Consider the following 27067-nt stretch of genomic DNA (forward strand, 5'->3'; position numbering starts at 1 on the left):
AAATGTCTTAGTTTAACTCCGATATTATGATTTGGTGTGAAGTTACAGTACAAGAGTTTTGAGTAAACGGAATATGATCGACGTATTTGTTTGTTTATCTTCGATTTGCTCGTGACGTTTAATCATTTTCATATAATGTAAAATAAAACTGGATTGTGTTGAAAACAGTATTTCCTTAGGTGTGGCATACCGAGAAATTTATAACTTATCATTTGCATATTTATTACCTTAAAAATATGTTCAAAAACATTAAATATTGTATTAAATAATTACAACGCAAGTCTGTGAAAAAATACTACGGCTTCATGTGATCTTTACACCGTTTGCTTGTTGTCGTTATTACAACAATCGTTTATTACTTCATCCATGTTTCCCCTGCATTTGAGTGCCAACACAAACAACGTTCACGAGAAATGAACAAAATTCACTGGTTCAAAGGAAACTGATGCTGAAATGCATTCGCCTGTAGGTAAGTGCGCTTGCGTCAAGGATGCTGTGTTCGTGTTTTCTCCTGCACTTCCCCATGCAAATAATAAGCATTACCAGTGCTCGAGGACCGAGTGGCTTGGTTCTGCCGGCTTGCCGGTTGTTTGAATTCTCCCCGACCCAGCACATCTCCAAGCGTGTAAACTAACGAATCCCACCGATGTTGCGGATTGTGTCCCAAAACATCCGAACAGAGTCCCTGGAGCCGAACTGCATCCGGTTTCGCGTTCGGGCTGCCGAACGGAAGCGATTGGACACTATCTGTCTGCGTTGAAGCCGAACTGTCACAATGATGTTGGTAAATAGCTTTGCTTCGCCAAATTCCTTCAGTCGCCTCGTAACTTTCGCCGCCGATGGGAATGTTTTTGAAGAGCGCGCATCGACATCGCGGAGGCTGATGCGTTCCTCGTGATCGTGGCACGACCTTGTGCATTTAGTAGAACTGTCTCGATGCACACAGATGCAAGTGGTGCAGGTGAAAACGTGGTATTTTGGGTGACACTTAAACGTGGATAGTTTACCATTTCATAGCAAAATGCAACACACTACTACACAACGGCTGCGCTCTATTTGCGTGCATCTGCATGGAGAATGAAAGAAGAGTTATAAAAACAGTTGTGCGTCTGTGCTTTCGCCTGGATATTTGTGAGTGAGTTTGTCTGTGTATGAGTGTGTGCAAAGAGTGTAGATCGTGAGTATCAAAAATTCCTCCACTACTCTCGCTTTTTGTGCGTACGGATTTTGGATACCATCGCCATCATCATTTGCATTCTTCTTTCGTTCTCGCCATTGCTGCAATCCATCCGTTCTGCTGCTTGATTTGGATGCTTTTGCTATGAGTTGGGATGGCTTCGAACATGGCACACAAAAAGTGCATCCTCATCGCGTACCATCCCGCATCATCGAGCGTGATGCATCGTAGCCCGCGCGCATAAATAGCAGTGACGGTAGTTTACGCTGATGACGCTGTGATTTGTTGCTGCCGTTGCCTTTTAGTCTTTTGTCGGTACATTTGAGCATCTCATTCCCGGTTTCTCTCGTACATTTTTTGTTTATGGCTGCTATTATTTATTTGTACATTCTGCTTTGTTGTATTTTTTTTTCATCATTTTTTTTATTTAAAATGTTTTGAAGCTTTTGCAACATGTTCTCTTAAATCCAAACATACATTTATGTACGAAAGGTGATGGTTGCAAGAGATGCATATGGGGGGAAAGTGATCCATTTGTTCGAAAGTGGATGAAAAATGTTTTGAAACTAAACGGGAGTGAAGTTTACCGTGAACCGAAAAGTAATCCTTGTGCAAAGCGTGTGAAGAAGATGAATGATAATATCGAAATAAAAAGATAACACTCACACTCATGTGCAGCATTGCACCGGCGAAGTGAAAGTGTCATTGAGAAACCAGCATGCCTACTGTGCAGACTGCGACGGAAGGAAACGGCGAACCGCCAATCATAATTGTTTCCGGATACAAAAAAAACTTCGAGGGATTTGGTGAAAAATATGGAGAAGCGCTGGGGTGTGGATTGAAAGCTTTTTTTTAATCATTTTGTTTTTATTTCGCTAGTACCATGTTTTTCATCTGTATGTGTGTGTGTGTCTGGGAGTGTTTGCTGAGGGGAAATTAATTACAATCTGGCGATACTGCAGGATAAGCGTTTGTGTTTGATTTTCAGTAAAATAAAACCATAAAAGCAATGCAAAGAGAAATGCATCGTTTGTGCCAGCGCGTACGGAGGATTCTCGCAAGTGAAGTTTAATTGAACAAAATATTGTTTGCATGAGTGCAGTGTTACGTTTCACCAAAACGATACTTTGGTGTATGGATTTCACTGTAGTTGAAGCAAAACTGCATCGCAATAAAAAGAAAAACAAAACTACACAAATGGGAGAACGTCCGTTATTCAAATTGTGCGCGGGTATTGTGAATGTTTGCTTAATTCCGTTAGCTCTTCCCAGCGATACTTATTGGTGAGTGTGGTTTGCCGGATGGGAAAAATTATCACGTAAAGTGTATGAAATTGAAGTGTGAAAGTTTTACTTATTCATCTGATGCAATCGAAATAACACGCTTACTAAAAAGAATGTATACAAGTAAGACATCTGCAATGTAAAACACTTTACATGCGTGCATTTAAGGTATGTTGTAGGGGAAGGGATTTTGAAAATTAAGTTAAGCTTTCATCTTCTAGTTTATCAAAATTAAGTTTATTCTAACAGAAAATAATAAAAAAGTTTATACTTGTGCGCTTTAAATAAATATTGTAGATTAAAGAAATCTAAAACCTTAATCTCAAAAAAGTACCCAAAGTCTGTTAGCTGAATGCGCCGAAATGAGCCGAATCCTTCTTGTACGGTTCATATTCCTCTGGTCGATTCTGTGACAATTAGAGAGTTATGGTTTTTTTTCCATTAAAGTAAAGATTCTCTCAGTTAAAAATAGATTTTTAGGTGAGAATTGGGACATTTGTAAGCAACCCGTTAAATCTTAAAGAATCCATGATAATTAAGAATGAAATACTTAAGCCGGTCTCGTGGTACAGTCGTCAACTTGTACGACTTAACAACACGCCCGTCATGGGTTCAAGCTCCAAATGCCGCCATTCGTAGGATTGACTATCCTGCTATAGGGGTAATCCAAAAAGTCACTGAAAGCCAAGCCCGAAAGTGGTACAGGCAGGCCTTGACCGACAACGGTTGTTGAGCCAAAAAGAAGAAGAAGAAGCCTCAAAATATAAAACAAGGAAAAGATTTAAATTCAGAAATAGAGGCTCAAAAAGTTAGTATTTCTTATTTTAAATTTATTTAGTTCATTCCAAATGTTGTCCATAAGATAGTATTGTCGATTGCTTGCACATCGAAATGTATACAAAATGTACGACTACAATCAATTGTTTAACAACCAATCATGATATTTTTGAACATTTTGATCAAAATAAGACAGGCAACACATGAAATTTTTTCCTCTTAAAATTCTCAATGAAGCTCAGAAAGATTATTTATCAAAACACATCAAAATTTTAAGCCTAGCTTGAGAATAGGCCATGACCGAGACAAAGTTCAGTTTAAAATCAACTTTATGAGCTGATATATATATATATATATATATATATATATATATATATATATATATATATATATATATATATATATATATATATATATATATATATATATATATATATATATATATATATGCTAAGACTATTTATGGTCGACATTACTATGTGAACAGAATCATGTTGTAGCAGAATCATTCAAACTTATTTATACACTACAATAAACACCATTTCTAGATTGCAAATTAAAGAGGAAAAATATCACTACTTTATAGAAAATGCCATACTCTGTCACCTGTCTCTTTGTTAAGGAGAATTTGTGCTACTAAAAGTTGTGTCAAAATTTGTTGGTTTTTTTATTACCAAATTTATATTTAGCATATGAGTCAGACATGTTTATATAAATCAAAAAGCTCGAAGAAAAGCAATTTTAGTAATTCAATCATGCCACAAGTTGAAATGAATGTAACATTGTTATGTTTCTACTTTGTTAAAAAATATATCTAATAAAACAAGATGAAGCCTTCGTTTTTTAAATAGAGCTTTTTGAAGGATTGAAGGATTTTAAAAAGGATAAAAGCATCTGTAGCTCGTTCGACTTATTATTGAGAAATGCTTTGTTTTGTCGAAGCATGCAGTAATATTTGACTTTTGATTAGGGTAGGTAATGTATTGTGCTTATTCGTGTTGCTCTTGTGCTGAAAAAGAGTTGACTTGCGGCAACCCCCTTCTTTGTATGTGTCGTCTTTTAAATTCAGCTGACGATATTTACGAGCCTGGAATGACGATAACGGAACTGACTTCGCTTTTAAGTGTTCGGAATGCGTTCAACAATAACAATAATGTTCTGTTCGTTATCTAATGTGTATTTTAAACAAATTTTGACTCGAGAGGGCTTCATAGTCCATCGATTAATAAACTAAACTAAACTAAAAAAAAAACTAAACTAATCACACCTAGAGTAGCATCGTAAATTTCCTTCACTTCATCGAGGTAACACACGTTACGGAGACAATAAACTAATCACGTTTATGTTAAGAAATGTCAACTTGACTCTAAGAAGATTTCCACTCTAACATTCATGAAACGTACGTCTATCTCGTTATTCCGAGAAAGAAATTTAGCTGAGCGATATTGAATATCGACGATATTAACGATCACTGAACAGGTCAGCAATTGGCAAAATACGACTCGCGATTTGCTTTCGGTTTCCAGGTGGTTCAAAAAAGCATGTAACCTGCACTCATTTTAATTACTTGGATTATCAATTTGGCTCTTTTCTTTGGAAATGTAGTGAAATATTAATAGATTTTTGCCGAACGCTGACCCTGTTATTTTCATTTTTGTTTCTTTGGCACTGTGCTCGGTCAAGGCCAGCCTGTACCATTAATGGCCAAGGCTCTCCAGTGACTTATTGTTCAACCAATCCGTAGCAAGATGGCCAATCCTGCGTACAGAGGCACGGTCCATTCAGGGTTTGAACCTATGACGGGCATGTTGTTAAGTCGTATGAGTTGACGACTGTGTCACGAGACTGGTCTACGAGGTATCTACACTACTTGATCGATAAGTCTTCTCATTTTTGGTTATAAATAGTACCTCATAAACACATTTTACTGGGCTTTACAGGCCTGATTTCTTTAATTATTTGTGTAAATTAACAACATGCACTTATGGAAGAGTTTTTTCAGTACTCTCAATCAGTTATAAGTCTGTTTTATAGCCCGATATATGTCAGCGATCGAAAATAATATGAAACTCTCAATCAGTTATAAGTCTGTTTTATAGCCCGATATATGTCAGCGATCGAAAATAATATGAATTATTATTCCTTCATTATGAACGATGTTAATTTTTCTCAGTTGTAAAACATGTTTTATAAAATATGATATATTCTTACGATTTTACCTAATTAATAAATAAGTCATTTTTATTCGTAAACATACACAATGCTTTGATCAGGACAAAAAAACGCAGCCATGCTTGGGGCGAAATATATATAACTTCTTGTGGTAGAAATTGCAGTGAACGGAGTAAATGTTTAAAGGGTTTTGTTTGATTTAAAGGAGCAATACTAAATTATCACCTCAATATCTAGACAAGTTCCTATAATGGTTTCAACTATCCGGTATTTTTAAATCTGATACCTACTAAAACAAATACGCTTGGAAACATGAGATTTATTTGAATGTTGTAGCATATGTTGAGTGAAACCAATCCATATTTTAAGCATAAACTGGCTCATATTTCGCTTATCTGCTTTAGATAAGCAGATTAAGCAATGTTCGAATTTGAATTAACAAAAAAAAAAACGATTTGAACGATTGGAAGCGATTTGCTTGCGCCCCTTCGTTTTCTGTACAATATGAGTGCGTTGCTAGACAATTAAATAGAATTTGTTTTCACTCGGCTCGACGGTGGGTTGTATATTCAGTTATTAGCGGTAGTAAAAACAAACATTCCCGATTATTGTCCGAATACATTTGGTAGTTTATTGCACCGACAACGAGCGGGTTTAAGCTCCCACGCTCGTAGCGATGCATTTCTACTCCACTGTTTTAGTACGTTCCCTTCCGCTTCCGCCAACACAACATCGCAAAATGTTACCGGTGGAACAGGGTTCGATAATTTCATATACTTTTGTATGCGGTTTTACTGGGTTGGTTTCTGTTTGAATCGTCGATGATACCGAAGCGGTCCTATATTGCTTTTGCTAGCGTGGAAAGAGGGGATGGAAATTTTATTGTTTTATCTTTCGTCAATTATGGAAATAAATGTAAATAAAGGTTGAGCAGAACTAGTAGCAGCAATGTTGCTGAATGCGAAACGGTGCTAGTCTTCCAAGGGTGACGTATCACTGTGAAATACGTTGATCCGCGTAATTGCACCGGAGTCGAAAATCAGAGGTTTTAGATTGCCTTGCGTGGTTGGCAGGCAATAAAAAGGGTCGTATTTAGAGCTGAGAGTGCCAGCGCGAGTGGGTCTCAGCCACGTTGCGTAGCTGTAAGATCGATTTGCAATGAAACCGCAACAATGGCTTCTGTTGGCAGGTGCGTTAGTGGCTGGAATGCTTCTGGTTTACTGATGGTGATGATGATGATGATGCTAGACACAGACGGATGAGATGAAAATGGGTGGTGGGTTTTAAATTGAGGCTTCCTGCCGTCACAGAACGACGTGTTCGATACATTTCTAGAGATCGAATCAAATTGTAGCGCGCGAAAACAATGTCGAAACAAACACTGCAACATCCGATCCTGCGGTGCGAATAAAAAGACACGAAGTAACTTTTACACCACCAACACAGCGTATCTGGCAGATTGGTCACGAAGCGTCGAAATCCGGCACAACCGGAATTTGTTACTGGGATAAAATCCTTTTTTACAACACCTCCATGGTTAGCCCGCTGTTTGTTGATTATTTCGTATCGGAGTCTCCCTTTAGCATTGACTCAGTGTCCTCACAGCGATGGATCCAGCGAGGGAACGGTTTGGGAAAAGTGTGCCCCCCGGAATGCCATGCACATGGTATGAATAATTTAAATTTAATGCATCAAATATCGATTTTGAACCCTTCGTACTGTGGGTGAGGATTCTGTGGTTAAGCAAGAGTGGTGATAACAGAAAGGGTTCCTTTGGTTGGATGGCAAAATTCAAGTGAAATCTTCTTTGGTTTCATTTCAAGAACGAATACTAAAGCAAATCGTGTGTGATTGAAAATCATCTTATACGATAGCAAAACATTTTGTAGATGTATCATAATTTATCTTTACGTAGTTTCATTTCATATGATTATGAAAAACAAAATTTATTATTTTAAAATAAACTTACCTTCACTTTTATGATAGTTTTACCATAATTAAATATGAAATTCATTATTTTCACACTCATGGGCAAAACAAGTGATTAATTTCTTTCCTTATGTTCGAAGTGCTAAAAGCATGTGTGATCAAACGAAGTTTTTATTGCTTTTCCATTCACAGCGTACATCATTTTCCCACCGGAATAAGTTTTCCGATATTATTGCGGTATAATGAAAAATGCTTGGTATTTTTTAATTAGTGTTCACCATGTTGTTTGACGGTTCTGCAGCAGCACATTTGCAGTTTGCATGTTTCGCGGCTCGCAGTGCCACTGTTATGAAAATTCCATCAGCATATAAGTTATAAAACTTTGTGTTAAGGACATGAGACGTAAACCTATGATTGAATTTGCAAAACTTGAATGTTTCTTTTTTTTTGAAAAATATTTTTTTTTATTTATTTAATTTTCATCATTAAAATACGTTCTATAGTCTGTAGAAGAAAACCGTCTGCTGATGCGTTGCTATGGCTGCGATAACATTTTCCTACAACGGAAGCAATCGAATCACAAACTGCACGATACCGGATTCGTCTTAAAGTGATCTGATTAAAAATATCTTTCCATCGATTGAATCGGATTCAAAGGGAAACACCATTTGTGCCGGAAGCCATTTCACGCTTCGTATCAACTCCGGCACTGCGTCACCTCGAGGGAAAACTACAAGCTAAGCTGCTGCGCCACGCCATGCGATTTATGAAATATTCATAAACTCTCCGGCTGGAAATCCTTCGTAAACTGGCACGTACGATACGGTAGAAGCTTTCTGATTTCGCTACCTCGACCGCTACCATCGATCTCTGCTACCCACAGCCGGAAGATATTTAAACTTGCACATTTACATATGTAAGCGAACGAAACCTATGTTCTTCGAATTGTGTTTTCATGTCCCTCGCTGTATTTGGAAAACGAGTAAAATTTACGCTCGTTTTGTTTTAGCAAAACCCCATTTGGAGGAATCGATTTCTGATCGTTCCTTTTTCTTGCAGTAAACGTTTGAAATCGAATTCATTGCCAAAATATTCAGTTAGCATAGAGATCCAGACAAACATGGACCGATTTAAATGAATATATTTTCCAAGCCATGTTTCTACGTATAGTGATTCCAAAGGATATAAGTTTGATTGCTTTAAGGAGACCTCGGTGAATATTATTTAAACAAATAATAAACACAAACAAATGTTGCAATGAGTTTAACTAAAATAAATAATAACATAATTATTAACACACATGTCGAATTATTAAGCATTTAAATAAAATATTACCTTAACAAGGCCAAACAAGGCCTGCTTTTTGTGACTAATTAACGACTTAAAGTGAACAAACTAGAGTCTTGTCAATGATGCGTTTGGACACTTAAATGGACACTGTGACTGATAGTGAAAAGGTCTAATAGACAGATAAAGTCATAATAAGCATGTATAAAGACCCTAAAAAATAGACAAACACTGCAAGCAAAGATACATATTATTAGAGTAATAAAATCATTTAGCCGGTCTCGTAGTACAGTCGTCAACTCGTACGACTTAACAACATGCCCGTTATGGGTTCGATCTCCAAATAGACCGTGCCGCCATACGTAGGATTGACTAACCTGCTATGGGGGGAAATCAATTAGTCACTGAAAGCCAAAGCCCACTAGTGGTACAGGCAGGCCTTGACGCACAACGGTTGTTGAGCCAAAGAAGAAGAAGAAAAATAAAATCATATATAAATATTGTCATAGGTACTGGCATACATACAGACTCAAAAAAGACAGTCTTCACTGTACCAATCTTCTTTGTGTGATTTGTGGGAATTTTTAAAAAAATCAAAAAGATTTAGATGTCCTTCCAAGTACAGAAAAACCAGGAAAACTTACAACTTCTGGAAAATTTGATCATTTTTTGGGATGTTTTTGATCAGGAAAATTTGATAATTTGCCATTGTATTACAATGCATGATGCCAAGCTAAAAATATATTTAAAGCAATATAATTCACTCTAATTCAGACTTTAAAAAAAGTCGTACTTTTGGCTAGAAATCCCTACTTTTTATTAGAAAAATTAACACTGGAATTAATACGCGGTAGTGCTTAGTAATGTTGATATGCATAGTGAAATACGCTCCAAATAAAAACTACTATAATTATAACTTTCTACTTCTCTATTTATTTCCAGAACTTGATACATATCCTGTTAACTTTCTCCAACGACGATATTCGCTTTGTTGCTTGATGTGTATAACTATCTCATCAGCAAGAAGATGAAACGCTCCCATAACTTAATGCACGCAAGAACGTGATCTTTGATCATGGGAGCTGCATAATCAACCGTCAACTTAACCGAGTGCACAGTGCAGATGAGAGTCGATTGCAGAGTGAAAGTTTTGTGCATGTGACTTAGTGACAAATCAAACCCAAAATGTTAATCCTACAGACAGTTAAGCTAATACTACTAGCCCTCAAGCTACTACCGAAGCGATTCACGCACAGGAATGTACTGTTTATGATATACTTGGTCACACTCGTCACACATGGTAAGTTCTAACAGCTGTGGTAAAATGTAATTCCCTTTTTTCCGACTGCCATGACTGGTTCACCGTAACTCCAAAGCATTAGTTTAATGAATGTGAAAAGCCTTCGTTTACTGACCCGTGACCCGAGAAATCTTCCGTAGCATCGTTTCCCGTTCAATGGGAACGTTGTGCTAAGCTCAATTATTCTGATACCATAATGAATTCGGCGTTCTTGAAACCATCTGTTGAAATTCTGTCTTGCTTTGAAGCGTAACCGGTCGCTGGTAAAAGTTTGTCCGAAATTTTCTTTCGGTCCAAGCACAATCTTTGCGCCGAATGATCTCAAAGTCCAGCATCATTTAGCATGGCAGAGAAGCGTCAAATGAAACTTTGAGAGAGATAGATTTAATTAGATTCGTTTCTTCTGTTGCTCCCGTTATGCACTGGTCGTCTACTGGATATCATCATCTGCAACACCACCATCTTTGCTTTTGAGACTGTCATCATTATGGTCAGGTTTGGCACAGGCACAGTTTTTGTAGTTGATTTTGTTGCTCCTTAATATGAAACTATTCGGAAATACAGTATGACCTCACAGGTTGGGATACAATTGTGTACCAACTAGTGAGTTCGCACTCGATAGTTGGGTTGTTTGGCAGACGGTGAATGTAATGAATAAAAATGTGCACTGACAAATTGTATTGTATCTTTAAACTTAGGGGTAAAAATAAAATTCATCGCAGCTTTGCTTAACATGACTACCATGGTGGACACGAGTACCATAGTGTTTCTTTATGTCAAAGAAATCTTGTTGGTTCGTTACAACCCAAACAATTAGTGAACAACCCAACTAAATGTTATACTATAGTTGTTAATAATACATTATTTTGAATCTAAACTAATTTGCCATTGCTTCTCTCTATCTAGTGTAATGAATATAATTAAAAAACAAATGGAATCACATAATTAAACAGTACAACTACAGGACACAATGTTACTAGTTGTCAAAATACAAAAAACCCTACATATAAACTTTACGTGTGAATAATCCTTAAAAACCTTACGTGTGAATACATTGGTTTATCAACTTAATTGTAGTGCAAACTAATGTACTCATTAGCAAGACGGGAAAACACAATGCAAAAAACACTCGCTGAGCGACAAAAGTGTGAATCTTGAAAAGCACATATAAAAAAGAGAATGATCATACAGGACGTTGGACGTTGGACGTTGGGGTGAGGTTTCTATGAATTACCACTTTTCCGCTTTACGAAACAAAAGCATGCAGAACGTGCAAAACCGAAGCAATTCCCGTTGAAGAATGGTAACATTTATTCATCCTAACGAACCGGGCCCGTTCACTGGCCAACGAGCAGGACATACGGCACATTTGCTACGAACCATTTCGTGATGTTTCATTCGAATGTAGCGAATGGCCATGCGGGGTGCTCGAAAGGGGTGAAAGTGGTGAAAATGGCGTGGGAAGACGACACTTACGTTCGCCTACAAGGGTTAAAACGAGGCACCACCAAAAACAGGCCGTTGGACACACACAAATACACACAAACACACTGAGGCAATGGCACCACACATACACAAGTAAACGTTGGGAGATAGATAGTGGAAAATATATGAATTCTGGTCGAATGCAAATGCAGAGAACATAATTTATCTTCACCAGAGTTGGGAAGGTGAAATATGTTTGCCGGAGGACACCAAAACCAAAACCTTGTGCCACTTGTTGTCAGAACGCAGGTAACACCGTTCTACCGTTCGTACCAGAGGCAGCACCAAGATCAACGATTAAATCGTTCAAAGGTGCCTCAGATGTCTAGGTCTAGGCCGAACGATGGCCAAACGAAACTCGGAACCTTTTGGTGCGGATGCACCGATCCACGACCACCCTCGATCTATCTGCCTATCTATCGCTCCATCATCGTCATCTTGAAGCGAGCATACACGTGCATTGGTGAGGTGAAAATTTAAAGGTAAACAGGCTTCCGTCGTTGCCTTACCTTCGTTGTCACGGGATGGTTTCACTAGCGACAAGAAAATGTGGCCTCGCTCTGTACGTTGGTTCGCTGTATCGGTATGTCGTTGGCAGTGTGCCGAACTGTGCCGCTGTGTCGTGAGGGCAGATCCAAGGGCCTATATGTGGTGAGAGTGGTGGACTGTTCTGGAAAACCTGTTTGCTATCACCGCCACAATGATGAGGAGAATATTTAGTATGTACATAAATGCAGAACATCGGTACCGGCATCGACCGTATGTACTGACGCTAACCGTTGCACAGAGCAGGCCGTACTGCCGTCTGGAACTTCTTGTGATGTAGCTGCTGCGTTGATTGCAGAATCACTTTTGTCGCCGAGGAGCACCATCTTGCTTCAACCTTCTCCATGGGTTTTTGGCAAACAACCGGCAACCGCGAAACCGTTCACTTTCCCACTTTGGGACTGAGGTTTGGCGTGTCGAACGATTCGAAAAATTATCACCTCCGTCTCGACCTGGCAGCTACCGGCAGCGAACTCTCTTGCCCTTCCGAACAGCTTCGAACAGAAGGACAGTACTGTTGCTGCATAGTCATCTTACCACAGCAGCAGCAGCGTCAGCAGCAACCATGGCTTTTGACAATTATGAAACTTTGGCTCGAGGAGCAGCACGATAAAATTCCCCCGAATCTTCTCTTTTGAAGTGGCTACCGCTTCGTCCAAAACGCGTTTGGCACTTCATTAGCGAGATGGCACTATCGCTGGTGGTGAAAAATGATTCATCCCTCGGAAAACGCAACCGCTGCACGCGTGCGGTGCCTTTCTTCGCGTCCCGTGCGCCGCCAGACGCTCTAGAAGCTAGCCAACGCAGTCAGAAATGATGCTGCCCAGTGAGCAGGCATTTATATATTCATGGTGCTGCTGCTCTTTCGGTGGTGGCTCTGCAATGCCATCATAAATACTGCAGGCGGCTATTACAGGATCGCTAGAGCGCGTGGTGAACGCCTCAATCCGGCTTTTGGGTACCTGTTTTGTTCTTTGATGCTTCTCGGAAAATAATGGAATTTGAAATGCCTGAAAGCTTACTTTTAAATCCAGTGGTATTACTTGTTCAATAAAAGAGGAGCATATACATATTTTTTTGCTATGGAACTTATTCAGCTACCGAACAGCACTCGACTGTATGCGAGATTCTCATGAAATATGAATTAAAGAATTAAGTTTTATGGAATCATGCATTCCTACGTCGGAATATCCTCCTATGTTAGGTTTTATTTATCGGTTGGACGCAAAATGTTACTAAGTTGTACGTATAGTTTTGATGTTTCTGTAAAAATAATATGCTCTAAAGTGCATAATAAAGTTTCATGAAGCAATACCGTTAACAGATTGAATTTGATAACATTTCCATTGTGCTGTTCAAGCTTCAAATATTGATTTGATTCATCGCTTTGATTCAGTTACTTGTTAATGAACATATTCTTTAAAATGCTAATGTAATGATTAGTTAATCAGTCAATTTTCAATGATATAAAAAAATATTAATACAAAAATAAGTCAGAATAAAATGGATGTACCATTTGTTCCTCAAACTATCGTAATTACTTCATTATGTTTTTTACTTTGTTGGCAACACTCGCTGTACGCTACTATTCAGCGGCCATACTCGAAATACTCCACCTATACCTTTAAATTCCCTAGAAATGCTAGTAGAAGCGATTGAGCATAATAATACTCCAATAATTTACACTTAAACAGCTTGCACATTCGAACCGTTCGCATCAAATTTTAAACGACAAAGAGATTTATGTTTCGCAGCTTTGATTAGATCTATCAATTTGAATGCCAATTAGTGCACGACGTTCGCTTTGTGGAATCAAACCGTTTAGGCGGACGATTGGGAAAGAAGAGAACCAAGATATTCAATTTCATTTCCCATTTGCTTGGTCTGATGAGCGCTAAAGGGTTTCGATGGGAATCGGATAGATGTCTTTAAATGGCAGCTGATTGATGTATGAATTAATTTTGTTGTAATAAAAACCAGGAAGCTGTACCAGGAAGGGTGTCTAATTATAACCGTCGATGACAGTAGTTTATAAATTAATAAGTGAAATATGATCAGACTTAAAAAAAAAACAGAATCTTAACATAAGTTGATTGCAAGCTGCCTTAACGCTCCCATAAGCTAATAGGAACCAACCGAACTGACAGCTGATTTGCCACAATAACAATAGCGCTCAGTACTCTCACTTCTAGCCTTCGCAGTCATTTATCTGCCATTCGTTTTTATTTTTTATTTTGCTTTACCAAATATCTTTCGAGAACCGATTGTTTACCCACCACAATGACACACTTCAAACACAACAAGGCAAAGCGAGAAATAACAATTGTGAGTTGCAGCTTGCTGTTTCTGTTCCCTTTTGTTGCTCCCACGGGTGCATTGCCACAGTCAGTCCCTCGTTGCATCGCCAAGAAATGCAGTCATTGTTCTTAAGTTTCAGCCACTCACAAACAAACTACAAGAGCGATATCTGTTTGGCAGCAGCTACAAGAGCAGCGCGTGAAGATAAACGAGCACCCGACTGTACCGCGAAAAACACGGGCGGCAAATGTTTGCTTTCCGTTTCCTTGCGGACAGCGTTCCGCCCAAAGACTGGCGCACAAAAGGACCATCCACTGGCAAACGCTCGTTTAGCAGCGCAAAAGAGTCCTCGTCCCTCGGGAAAGAATGCAAAAGTACCATTGACCTAAACATAAAACAGTGACGCTCTATGCGGGAGGTATTCGTTTGCTAATAAGACATTTTTCACAGAACACAGACGGGAGCAGTTTCTGTGCAAATGGTTTCGAAGCAGCTTTTTGCTTGCAAAGAATCAATGACACAAAGGGACTCGTCACACAAAGAGCATCATCATTGGTTCTTGTTAGGCTTCGTGCTTTTTTCTCATCTACAAAAGCGCGTTTATGTAGTTTTCAGCCCACTTTAGAAAGGCTTATCCAGTTGGGCGAAGCAGCACTGCAGCCGGCCAGAAATTGTTGCACATGGCATGGGAAATATCGATCTCTGGAGCAGCAGCAATCGGACCCGTTTCACCGAGGTTACGGTCTTAACATTCAATTTAGGTGCGATGGAAGGAGGATACGGTTTGTTTATGCACCGTAAAAGCAATATCAATATTTGGACTTGACTGGCACCCGTGTTGAAGCACGCTTCCTACCGACACCTCCTGCGTAGGCACGTGCTGAACACTTTCCCCGCCGACTAGGCGCCCGGGATCTTATCGGGAGTACATAAATCATACGAGTTTCCATTTTACGAGATGCAATATATTTCCGGCAATCTGACACGTTGTATGTTGTTTATCGGTGGCATTAGCGAGTGCGGGTAATGCAACATTGCTGTCCAGTAGTCGCTTCACACTTTGCAGTGTCTGTCCGTTTCTAATTCGCGGGGATCGTGACCCAGATTGTGTTCGTTTGAAATGCTGCCAGTCAATAATCGATTACTTCTGCACTGGCGTAGGAATTGGAGGGAGCATAGTATTTGGAGCAAACCTGAAGCAGTTCTTTTTTGTCCAATTTTGAAACATTGTAAGTCTAATAGAACGACGTTGAAGCGAAAAGCGCGCTCTCCAACGAAAGTCTTTAACGAAATGCACTGATTCCGTTGCGTACGACGCAGCGATGGTTTTGGCGGTTTTCTTTAAAGCCTCTCAGAGCGCTTGCTTTATCTGCTCGCCCATAAATAATAGGCCGACGATCCGAAACCCAACCGTACTGTGCACATCCTTTGATAATCATTTAAATGTGTAATCCGTGTGTGACATGGTCGCGCTCGTCGCAGTACAACACGTTTACCACCGGGGTGCGCCAATAATGCATGATGCTCACGTACGTCCCATAAAGAGCAGCTGTTACCGTTTTCGCTTTCCAGCGAAGATCTCCCTCTCACTGAACGGTTAAGTCGTTCGTACCTTAGCGTTTGGTTGAACTTCGCAAGGGAAAGAAAAACGGAAAATATGCAACGATATGTGAGATAATGCGAGAACTGGTTGTTTGGCGTGGGAGTGCCGGATGTCGGGTGGGACTATTATGATGTTTTCAGAAAAGGTTAAATGCTTGGATGAAATTTGCCTAAAATATCCGACACGGTGAAAGGAGCTGTGAAAGTTGAGCGATATATCAAGTTACCGCTTTTTGCTTCCCAGTTGTTGCGTAGTCGTGGAACAACAGTTAGTTTCTGTTCTTGAAATTGGAATCTCCACATTGATCAAATGCGTTGTATTAATGTGTGGTGAAATTGATTCAACTTTAGCTCAAAATTATACATAGTAGGTGGAAATCTTTAAAGGAAGTGATTTCAACGAGCTGTTGTTTGTACATAAAGCATTTTAAATATTAACCAAATTAACTTTATCTATTCTTCAGTCACAATGTGGTAGATACAAGTGCACAAATTGGAGCAATCAGTGTTCTAAGCTACCGTAAGTCTTAAGAAAGCGAACCGTTTTTGATTACCCCAACGCTTCTAGAGACAGTTGGATAAATAGTAAATAAGGCAACTATAATTAAAAACCATCTCGTTGCTGCACTTTCTCTCAGAGGATTATTCAGAGTTCTATAGAAAGCTTGTGGGTGAGATTTGTTTTTGCCTGTGCCTGTGCAACAATGGTAAACAGATAAACCGCCTACCTTATTGCTAGGAAGTGCAATAAATTTCAAATCATCCGTAAATGATTCAGCTGGAACAAACAAATGCGCCGTTGCTTCTGCCAAGGCTTTCGGTGCAGTTGGGTGCGTGTATTGTGCCATTGTAGCCTAGTATTGGTTGTTCCTTTGTTTGGAAGGGATTTGGGGAGATAAATTCCACCGGGAGGAGCTATCACAATGCTTAAGATTTGCTCCTACAAAATGTATGATGAGGCTTAGTTTAATGATTTTGAAGATCATAGTTCAGCTGGCAGTAAAACAATTCGATTCGATATAGAGAACGCTACAAGCATTCGGAAAAGTGTTTGAAGGATTTGTACATAAACAGTATTTTTTCCGTCGTTTAATTTAATAACCATTGAACTTTTGTTTAAATTCTACAAAGAATTTGCTCATTTTGTTTCAATCTCTGCTACAAACCGACAGTGGGAAAGGGACTGAAAATGTAAATTTTGAAACAGCACGAATATGTCTCGAGGCGAAGGTTGGATAAAGGTTGCGATTTTGATAGCAGTCAGTTGCAGGCAGACAAAATGTAGACAAAATATAAAATAAAGTACAAGAAACCCCCTGCCGTTACTCCCATAGACAGACAGCGTGCTGTACAGTACAGCGGTATAATGACAAGATTGTCCCGGTGTGTGATGGAAAACGAACCCGAAATGTGTCACATCGCTCTTGTGTCACAAAGCGGTCGGACAGGAGCGGAATAAACGGATGGAATTATCCTGCAGCATCATCGGGTTCGTTTTCCGTTGCAGCATGGATAAACGAAAGGATTGTTTGTTTCATACTGTTGTTCGAAATGTGGCTCCATTCCGAGGATGTTGTCTGTTGAATTTGTTGTTGCTGTTGTTGTTGTTGTTGCCTACGCTGATGTCTAGTGCGACTGAACTAAAGGGTTTTCCTGGGAGATAAATGGACGGGACACTTCGCTATGGCTCGCTCAGACCCCCCAATGCCGGTTGCAATTTCGAATGCAACTAACGAACTCGCACGAAAGCTCTCCCCCCAAACATCGGGCGTTTTTATCCCGTACTGTTGAGGATGAGCGTTTGTAATGCTGTCTGGTCTGCCCGCTGGTGACGACGCTTAGAAGTGTTTGAAATAATAACAGTAAAAATTACTTTAAATAAATCATCCTCAAAACAGTTGCATAAGTTCGTCCGTCAACCGGTCAAGTGTCGGTGTGTGTACGTGTTTGCATATGATAGTGCAGGATCCATGCACCATAGTGGCAAACAAACGTAGTAAACGTCTGAACTCAGCACAATTTGAGCCAAGCATCTCGGTGGGCGCTGTTGGTTTTCCATATCCAAACATCGTTCGTCGAGCTCTTGAGGCGTTGGGAAAGACACATTTTAGCCCCGTTGCCATACAGCTCGTTGCTCATCCAAAATGGTAACAATTTTTATTCGTTTTATAGCAAACGGTAGCCGGCGCACCATCTGCCAGATGGGTAATCTTTTATCGGTGTACCCTTCGGTGCATGGCGGCAGAAAGGTTCATTCAAGGTTCGAAGAAAGCGCACCGTGACGCAGCTGAAAGGAGATGTAACAAACTGCCAGTGCTGGGCAAGGGTGTTTACAACTCTTTTGTATTCCGTTTTGCAAAATGCCTTCACTGTTTCATAAAGATATCGATTGGCCCTCAGGGCCCGTTTGGCAGAGCTGAAATAATTTGGAAACGATCGGTGACCTTTGTTGATATGTTATTTTGCCGTTATCCTTTCGGAATGGATTGTTTCGTGGGTAAGGCGGGTTTTTTTGTTCTTCTGTTTGCACTCTGTTTCTTGCTAATGCTTTTTTTCTTTTCTTTGCTCCGCAGTGATGATGGATGAGCCAAGATTTGCTCAACCCATTCCGAATGTTACCGTTGCCGTGGGACGCGATGCTAACCTGCCCTGTGTAGTGGAACATTTGGGCACATATAAGGTAAGTTTATTGAGGTGAAAACCGTGCAACTGTGAAGTGGGATGATTATTTATAAACAATTCGAAGCGTAAAGCTTGAAACTTGACACGTTCTGTTTGCATGTAGTTGGAATTGAATTTATTCATCCAAGGTTATAAAACATAGAAGTTTGTTTGGTCTTACTAAGTCAAATTCACGTATTAGATAATATTGATCACAAAAAATAGTGAACATAATATTGTATTTTATAACTGAAAAATTTATTAAATAAATCAACAACAAAAATAATGTTACAGAATTTGCAGTTGTCGAATTAGTCCGAAGTTGAATTAAATCTCTTCATGAATTTCACCTTTTGTATAGGTTCTATTTTTGTATAGGTAACCATATAACTAAAACGTAATTCTTTTGTGTATCACCATCATCAATTAGGCTACATACAACAACCCATTTATTGGGAGATACATTCCAAAAAGCACATTAACTTATTTTTACTAGAAATGCTACGAAGGGTCATCTGGATGAGAATCTTGGTTTTGTAGAAAACGGTCAAATAGATGGCCGAATAGAATTACCACGATTTATCCAGAACATTATAAAAATCACAATAAATAAATCCAACCATAAAGTGTAGAAAATGCATAAAGATTTATGTTAATAAAAATTTAAAATATATAACTAATGCTGCTTTACATTTACCTTGTAAGCTAATCCTAATAATCCTAATCGAATAAGTTACGTTTATTCATACCTTCAATATTTGTTTTAATAACAAAAGCAAGCAATGCAGTAAATTATATTTTTATTTTAGTTTTTTTTAAAGCCACAAATTATCTTATCCAGTCGAGTAAAAACGATATAGGTACATTGCTTTCGTGTTACTACGCACATAGTTCCAAATCCCAATACAATGAATGCTTTTCAATTTCATTACAAATGTTTTAAAACCATGGTATTATAAACTGTTTAACAATTTCGAAGCATAGGCAGATTGCTCTCAATGCTATTTTAATCTATTCACTCAACAGGTTGCGTGGATACACATCGATCGGCAGATGATTTTGACGATACACCGGCACGTTATCTCGCGCATCCCGCGGTACAGCGTAACGTACGATAATTCCAACACATGGCTTCTTCACGTTAGCCAGGCCCAGCAGGACGATCGGGGCTATTACATGTGCCAAGTGAACACAAATCCCATGATTAGCCAAGTCGGATATCTGCAAGTAGTCGGTAAGTGTGCCAGAATTTACCCGCATCGCCATATCGGCAGGCCGTTCGGCAAGCTCACAACATTCATAATCTAATCCAATTGGCTTCCGATCGGACGAGTTTCAATGGCGAAAACTTTATCGTATCGTATTTCAGTTCGGCTGTATGGCTTTTGACGTTCCGTTTTAACGCTGCACGCTGTTTGAGAGATCCTTACTCGTTGTGTGCCTTTGAGGCAATGTGTCGATTACATGTTTGCTTGGTGGGATGGGAGTACAAACGCGGCGCAGAACGTTCCGTTCAGTGTACGTTCGGATCGGGGTAAAATTGCACCGTACATCTTGTTTTCGATCAAGTTGAAGTGCACTTTCACCTAGCGTGCCACTTTTTGATGCATTGCTGGGATGCTATGGCAAAGCATGTTTGGAAGAAGCATATCGATAAAAACCAATCAGGCAGAGGAGATGTTCTACAAAGTTTGTAGTACATGCGTCGTACTACATTAGATGATATTGAATAAGATGCCAACATTTTTGGCTCCAATGAAGCGTTTTTTGTGTTATGAAACATAAAACATAAAATCATTTTTTCATTTTTAACTACAAATGATAAACAATAGTCGATTTATTTTTTTATATTGATGCGAAGCTATCGAAGCGAACAAAATAACATCCCGAAAAAAATTTAAAAAGCTGTGATACATTATGAAGTAATTTTTCTCTTATACCGTATTCCGTTCCAACAGTGCCTCCAAACATTCTGGACATCGAAAGCACTCCCTCGTCAGTGGCCGTAAGAGAAAATCAAAATATCAACATGACATGTCGTGCCGATGGTTTCCCCACGCCCAAGATCATCTGGCGACGCGAAGACGGCCAAAGCATTACCGTCGAGCGGAAGAAGAAAGGTAAGGGAAGAACGCGACGGTAGCAGCTTGGGGATGAAAGTGTCTGTCGGTTGCAGCCATTTACCTCTAAGCAGCTTATCTGCCGTACGGAGATAACATCAAACGCAGTGCCGGGGGACCAAGATAAATGGGCTTTTGATTGTTTTTACAAGCAGTATTTGACGGAATGACCTTAATCGAAAGCTAACGGAGCCAACGGTTATGTGGCGGGTGAATCGTTTCAGCATTGCGATCGATTCGATGCACTCTAATCGATTCGGAATCTGACGGGAATCCTTCATCTCCGCTGAATGGAATGCTTGACGGATAGTTTACGCGCGATTGGGTCCGTTTACAAGATCGGAGGCGGACCGATTTTCAGATGTGCTAGGAATTATCTTACATTCAAAGGCCCGTTGTCGTTCATCGGACTGTATGCGCATTATGTTTAGGTGAAGAAGCTGCAAACATGCTCAGCATTTCATTCCCATCGTTCTTTGTTCCATGTGCAATGTACGGTACACGCGCTAATCTCCAAATAACTTAATTTCTCGTCCCTTACTTACGCATCGTATGCTGGCTCGCTCACCACAACCTTCCAGTGATGGTGTACGACGGTGAGGTTCTACATCTGACGAAAGTAAGCCGCAACGAAATGGGTGCTTATCTCTGCATCGCCACTAATGGTGTGCCACCGTCGGTGTCTAAGCGGATTATCCTTGATGTGGAGTGTAAGTATGCTTTTATTTATTCATAAGTGTATTAGCAAATTAAATTCATACGCTAAACTTAGGCCATACCGACAGTACCGAAAAGTTTGTGAGGTTTTCCGGACGCCCTATTTGGTATCTTTCATGAACTGTTAGCTGTATGATGTGTGGGTGTGTAAGAGAGAGAGAGAGCATCTACCATTATCTACCGGACGATGAAGAATGCTGCGGAATGTAAATGGTTCCGATTAATGTGCGCTTAGCTGCGGTCTGGAAAATTGTATTAACTTTTCACGCGACTTATGTCGTATATGCTATATTGTAAAGCCTTATACATCGCTGAATATGCCACGATTATTATTTGATAGTGGACATTTATTATCAACATATTTTTAATATTAAATATTTTTTTCAGTTTCACCGATGATCTGGGTGCCAAATCAATTGGTGGGAGCTCCACTCTCGACTGATGTTACCATTGACTGTCACACCGAAGCTCATCCGAGGTAGGTTTCGTGTTGACAAAAAAGGGTGTCATGTTTTGTATTATTTATGAAAATTAAACATGACAACAGTTTATATCTTGGCAATGGATGATTAGATACAAATGTATAGATAGAATGGAAAGAGGAATACCTGTTGCGAATTGTTTATTGATTATCATAACATATATACATTCGCTACGCAGTATTCACTAGAACATTATCATGAGAGTTACAGTTAACATGAAATTTGTACACACATTTTACATTCATTTTATTTAATTTTTATTCTTCAGCGGGATTTTCAATATTTTTCAGTTTGGATTAAGTTTGGCAGTGATTTTAGATAACAGTGAGATATTCGTATTTGCAAACATATCATGAGAAATTTCATTTACTTAGGAATAAATAGATTCCATATCAATAAACCAATAAAATTAATAACTTAATAACTAATAACTTAATAACAAATGTCATGAGATGTCAATCTCAAAAGCAATTGTTTTCCTTTTATTTTAATTTTCATTTTGAATTTAAAATTTCAAGTGCTGTAAAATGGTGGTAATAGGGAGAACGGCTTTTTAAGAGATATGAACCCAATTAATGGAAATACTTAACTAAATTCCTAATTTTTAGATATAGATCGACAGCGAAACCAATAATTTACTGCCACGATCTCAACCAACTTAAAAAATGGTGTTTTATTTTGTTTATCTAGTGTATAAATACACAAAATGTCTTAAACAACTTTGGCTCTTCCATTTGTTTCCCTTTCTAGCCAGATATATGTGAATTATACGGTTTTTGAAGCGCATTGGCTAAAATAATTAACGTTCGTTATCAACTTACATTGTAATCGACTGATCAGCTCGCTGTAATAATTATGATACACATGCTTACTTACAGAGCTATCATCTACTGGGTTTACAACTCGGTCATGGTGCTTCCGAGTAAAAAGTACATCATTGACTACAACGAAAACTCCTACCGGTACGTATTGCAGATTTCCTCGGTGCCTTTTTGCCACCGGCAGGTGTTATAATGAAATAATCGGCAGCACATAATCGTTCCCATCATATCGTATCGCTCCATTTCCCCTCTCTTCTTCCCAGAGCGCACATGAAGCTAACGATCAAAGGCTTATCGATGGGCGATTTCGGCAATTATCGGTGCATATCCAAGAACTCGCTCGGTGAAACGGAGGGTTCCATTCGCGTTTACGGTAAGTGTAGTAAGTGCCCCAGTGGGCGGTAGGGCTTTTAATTGCGTTCCTTGCGAATGGCTTTCATTGCACTTCGGTTAGAGTTTAACAGGTAATTTTGAACCTTCCTCCAGCGTCGTTCTAAAGCGGTCAAATTGTTTAGAATCCCTTCTATCAGAAAGGTTCATCAGTCGCGCTATGTTGCCCACCCTGCCCACTGTGCACTTTGCCAGCGGTTTGCTTAATATTTATTGTTCTGTATTTAACATCCGATCCCTATCTTTGTGCCTTGCGTTCTTTTCCAGAAATCCCACTTCCATCAACACCATCGAAGCAAATTACTCACGTGATGGAGCCGAAAGAGAGTAAGTAGATTGAATTAAGTGCTTGGCGGTAGTTTGGATAAGTTCCAGACCAATACCGCACGCTCGGCATGCAGCCCTCTCTTTGACATGCAGCATGCCCGAGCATTGCCACTCTGTTGACTCTGCGTCGAAGTACATACCCAATTTTTTGTACACCCCTTTTTGTGTTGATTTTGTTTCGTGTATTTTTTCGAAACACCAGTCTCCAATGCCGATGAAAGTGTCGTGGTGGGGTGTATGTGTGTGAGTGTTTTTTTTTCTCGATTGGTTTTGTTTGTCGAAACAAACTCCAGGTTTTTGCCAGCACCTCGGGTGTATTAATTTGTGCGATAACTTCGGCGCACTTTGTGCTTGCGGTGTGTCGGGTTTTTTTTTCATTTCCTTTTGCGCTCCTACTCATTTTCTCGCTCTTCTCTCCACGCAAACCAACTGCAGCGATCCCAGCCGTGGTGTCACGTAATGAAACCATTAAGGTCGCCAGCCAACCTGAGGTCCTGTTTCCGATGAAGAACGACGAAGGCTACGCTCAACGCTCACCGAACGGGATCCCTTTCGAGCGCAAGGGATCGCTTGCCATCGGGCAAAGTTTCTCCTACACCGACATGCCACCGAAAGAGTTCGGTGTATCTAATGGTAAAGTGTTTGTTGACTTGACGCTTGTGGGAACCCAACACAGCGTAGCTGGTTTTCCAATCTTTTCTTATGTGTTTTTGTTGTTCTTGTTGCCCGCCTCGCTCGTCCCGTTTCGCGCTAAAGCATTTTCTTTACCTTTTTGTTTTCGCTCTGAGTGTCTTGCGATCATTTAATTTTTTCCACTCATTCTTTGCTCCTCTTTTACACCCTGTGGCGAGGATTGCGTTTGTTTTTGTACCATCTATGCGAGAGTTTGGAGTGGTTGGTTTTTTGTTTTGGTTCGTTCTTCCATCTTGGTTTATTGGTTTTTATATTTTTATATTTTTCTATTTTTTTAAGTACTTTAAACTCATTTCCCGCTACCCTTGCCCTGAGCACATAGGGTATGCATAAGGAGTTAGCCTTTCGTAAAAGCAGCTCGAGTCGAGTTTAGCACGGCCCTACCTTTCACTAATGCCAGCGTTTCCTTTTGATGCATTCCATCGATTGCAGATGCTCGCAGTAGCTTCGGAGTGTTCTCGCTGCTATCGCTGACGACGAGTGTGGTGCAATCGACACTGATAGTTCTGTGCCATCAGCATTGCGAGAGCTGGCTGTTACTGTAATTTGCAATTCATCGAGTGCAAGAAGACGAGTAACGAAAGAGAGAGAGAGAGAGTCGGGAGAGCTGCAATTCTTTCGCTTCCATTCAGCCAGAAGCTGTGGCAGTTCCGTGAGGCGGACGACACATCTGCAGCACGAACACGGTCCCAGTCGGTGGTGCGGTCGCGCATATCATATGTTCGTTGCTCATATCACTCCCCTGCCATGGAGATACATATCCTTTCCTTGTGGGACTGATGGGATAATAAACACGATGGTCACGTAAGGCTAAGCGCAATCCTGTAACATAAATTAAATTTCACCATGTTCTGCTTAACGGATAATGGACGCAGCTGAAATAAACAATAAGTAGGTTACCAATCATGCTCTTGTGTTCGATTTCGATTATTTCGTTGCGCTCCCTCATCAGCATAAGCTTTCGGAAATTGTTATATATAAACAAAACAAACTCTATTAATCAGCTTTAAAAAAGAGACTGTACATTGTTTGTTCAGTGATTGCGCCCTGTTTATTGGTTCATGCTTCCTTATATGTTTTGTAAACTATGTCTAGCAGCTTAGTTATCGCATTTTTTTCCTAACACAAAACACTGTTCTAAACTAGGAAAGATTGTAGCAGGACGTTGTATAATAGCAAAATGGCTTAGCTCTTTGTCGAGTTCTTTAACTATAGTATGGTCAGTCGGAAGTGAATAAACAAATGGCTAGCGTAAGGATGATTTATCCTTTATTGGCAATTAAGAAACGCAAACGTTTTACAGATAAAAGTTGCGAAATGAATCAGTTAAAAGATGTAAAATGGGATAGCACGAGCACGGAATAAAGCAAAATGCAAACGCATAGTGTGTACATATTTTAGCCCAACTTAAGCTATGCAAGAGACCATGGTTTGGAACGTGAAATAGGACCATGAGAACGAGGGGGTTGAAACAGAATAAACAAAAAAAAATACCATTAGCAAAACCATTTACGAACGATCGAGCGAGACTAAAGCACCGTGTAATTATCAGCTGCATAGGCGAGCATATTGTTAGATTATTTGTTATGTTAATATTTCGGTCAACAATTTAGCTCAAGCACTAGCCAGCGGTGGATGGTAGGGCGGCTGGTAGCATACTCATGATTGCGAAACGACATGATTGCAAATACTTAGAAATATATTTGAAATAATAAAAAAGATTAAGGTTTGGCTGGTGCATTTTTTTACCCATGACTGCCCATGTGTATGTTGAGCAATAATGTTAAAACTTTACTTTAAATGTAACTGATTGAAGCTAAAGGTAAGTGATTGTTCCTACAATAACACTTTGAATTATTTTTTCTAATCGAATATAAAGCAAAATAAGCATGTTCAGTAGTTTGTAAACGATGTGCTACAAAGGAACGGAGAGATTTTAATGCAAAAATAAGAATGGAAAGGAAATCTTTATCATATCACCACAAAGAACAATGCACCGAGTTGGAAAATTGAATGAAATGGAAGCTTTCGAGCGTCCGCGGCGCACAAAGGTCGTAACGATGCCGAAGAAACAGGTGCAAAGTGAAACGAGTTTTTCAAGGTTCGTTTCAATTCAAGTGAAAGTTTTCCCCTACCGGCGTCAGAACTAATCGCAATCCACCCTACCGCGCCTGTGACGGAGGAAACTGTACGAGGCGACGAATAAAAGTGTCTTGTTTTTGCCTGATTTGCCTCTTCGTTGTTCCTTTCCCTATAGCAAAGCATCGCAAATCGAATAGGTATCGTTGGAGGTTGGAGAAAGCATCGGTAGAAAGCATTTCCATGTCGTTTTTCTTCAAACGGGCTTCACTGAACGGGGAGCACTGCTCGAAAGACACGCGCCGCCATTCGTGATGCAAAGTTTAAAGTTTTCTTCACGGTTCGATGCAACCCGATTCAAAACCGAGTGAATGCACTTTAATTTGATTCGATATTGATTACACTGTGATGATGACGGTAATGATGACGATGCTGACGATGATATTGCATGCTTATAAATTGCTATTAATATTGATGGTACTGGGGAACCTCACTGTGGTGTCTGTGGAAATCAATTAAAACCTTGGTTGATGTTTAAAGTTTAATTTTTCAACCCTTAACTTTTCCTACGAAAAGGATCTTATCGATAGCACAAAAAAGTGAAGAACTATTCTTTTGGTAAAATCTTCCTTTCTACCTCACTTTCCAGAAGATGGTAATATGATTCTTCGCCAGTAAACTCCAAATTAAATGTTGGTTGGGCTTCACTACAACGGGCCATGCTTGGTTTAGTGAAAAGTTGTAGTGGAAAATATTAAAAAAAAAACTTTTCATCCACTTCTACCGGTGCACCACCGGGTGGTAAAGTGTTTCTCATCCATTCAGCATAAAAAGGGAAAACTTTACTTTACTAAAGGTGAATAATTAAGTAGTCGAATGGTGCTTGTTCCAGCGCTGTTCGCCTCCTTGCTCTTAAATTCT

At 39.6% G+C, this 27067-nt stretch overlaps 1 protein-coding gene across 13 annotated transcripts; it reads left to right on the top strand.

Annotated features, from left to right (window-relative positions):
* The first annotated feature begins 804 nt into the window (after window positions 1-804).
* Window positions 805-25822, top strand: LOC1275796 (lachesin). 13 transcript variants are annotated; one of them, XM_061645159.1, is made up of 13 exons: window positions 805-961; window positions 2449-2628; window positions 9568-9925; window positions 18430-18536; window positions 19544-19751; window positions 20476-20637; window positions 21219-21347; window positions 21742-21832; window positions 22715-22798; window positions 22921-23030; window positions 23315-23374; window positions 23810-24007; window positions 24500-25822. In XM_061645159.1, the coding sequence occupies exons 3-13, from the start codon at window positions 9811-9813 to the stop codon at window positions 24610-24612; spliced, it is 1377 nt and encodes a 458-aa protein (XP_061501143.1). In that variant the 5' UTR covers window positions 805-961; window positions 2449-2628; window positions 9568-9810; the 3' UTR covers window positions 24613-25822. The 13 variants fall into 13 exon arrangements, with proteins under 13 accessions (XP_061501143.1, XP_061501135.1, XP_061501132.1 ...); XM_061645151.1 differs by having other exon boundaries at window positions 806-1177; window positions 2140-2628; XM_061645148.1 differs by having other exon boundaries at window positions 806-1177; window positions 2166-2628.
* The last annotated feature ends 1245 nt before the right edge of the window (window positions 25823-27067 follow it).

Source organism: Anopheles gambiae, chromosome 2, assembly GCF_943734735.2.
Source record: "Anopheles gambiae chromosome 2, idAnoGambNW_F1_1, whole genome shotgun sequence".
Lineage (NCBI taxonomy): Eukaryota > Metazoa > Arthropoda > Insecta > Diptera > Culicidae > Anopheles > Anopheles gambiae.

What these genes read in the sequence shown, in the direction of transcription:
- LOC1275796 (XM_061645159.1), top strand. Translation starts at nt 9,811, where the DNA reads ATGTTAATCCTACAGACAGTTAAGCTAATACTACTAGCCCTCAAGCTA. An exon ending in CGGATATCTGCAAGTAGTCG is followed by an intron (nt 19,752 to 20,475) that starts GTAAGTGTGCCA and finishes CCGTTCCAACAG; the next exon opens with TGCCTCCAAACATTCTGGAC. An exon ending in CGTCGAGCGGAAGAAGAAAG is followed by an intron (nt 20,638 to 21,218) that starts GTAAGGGAAGAA and finishes ACAACCTTCCAG; the next exon opens with TGATGGTGTACGACGGTGAG.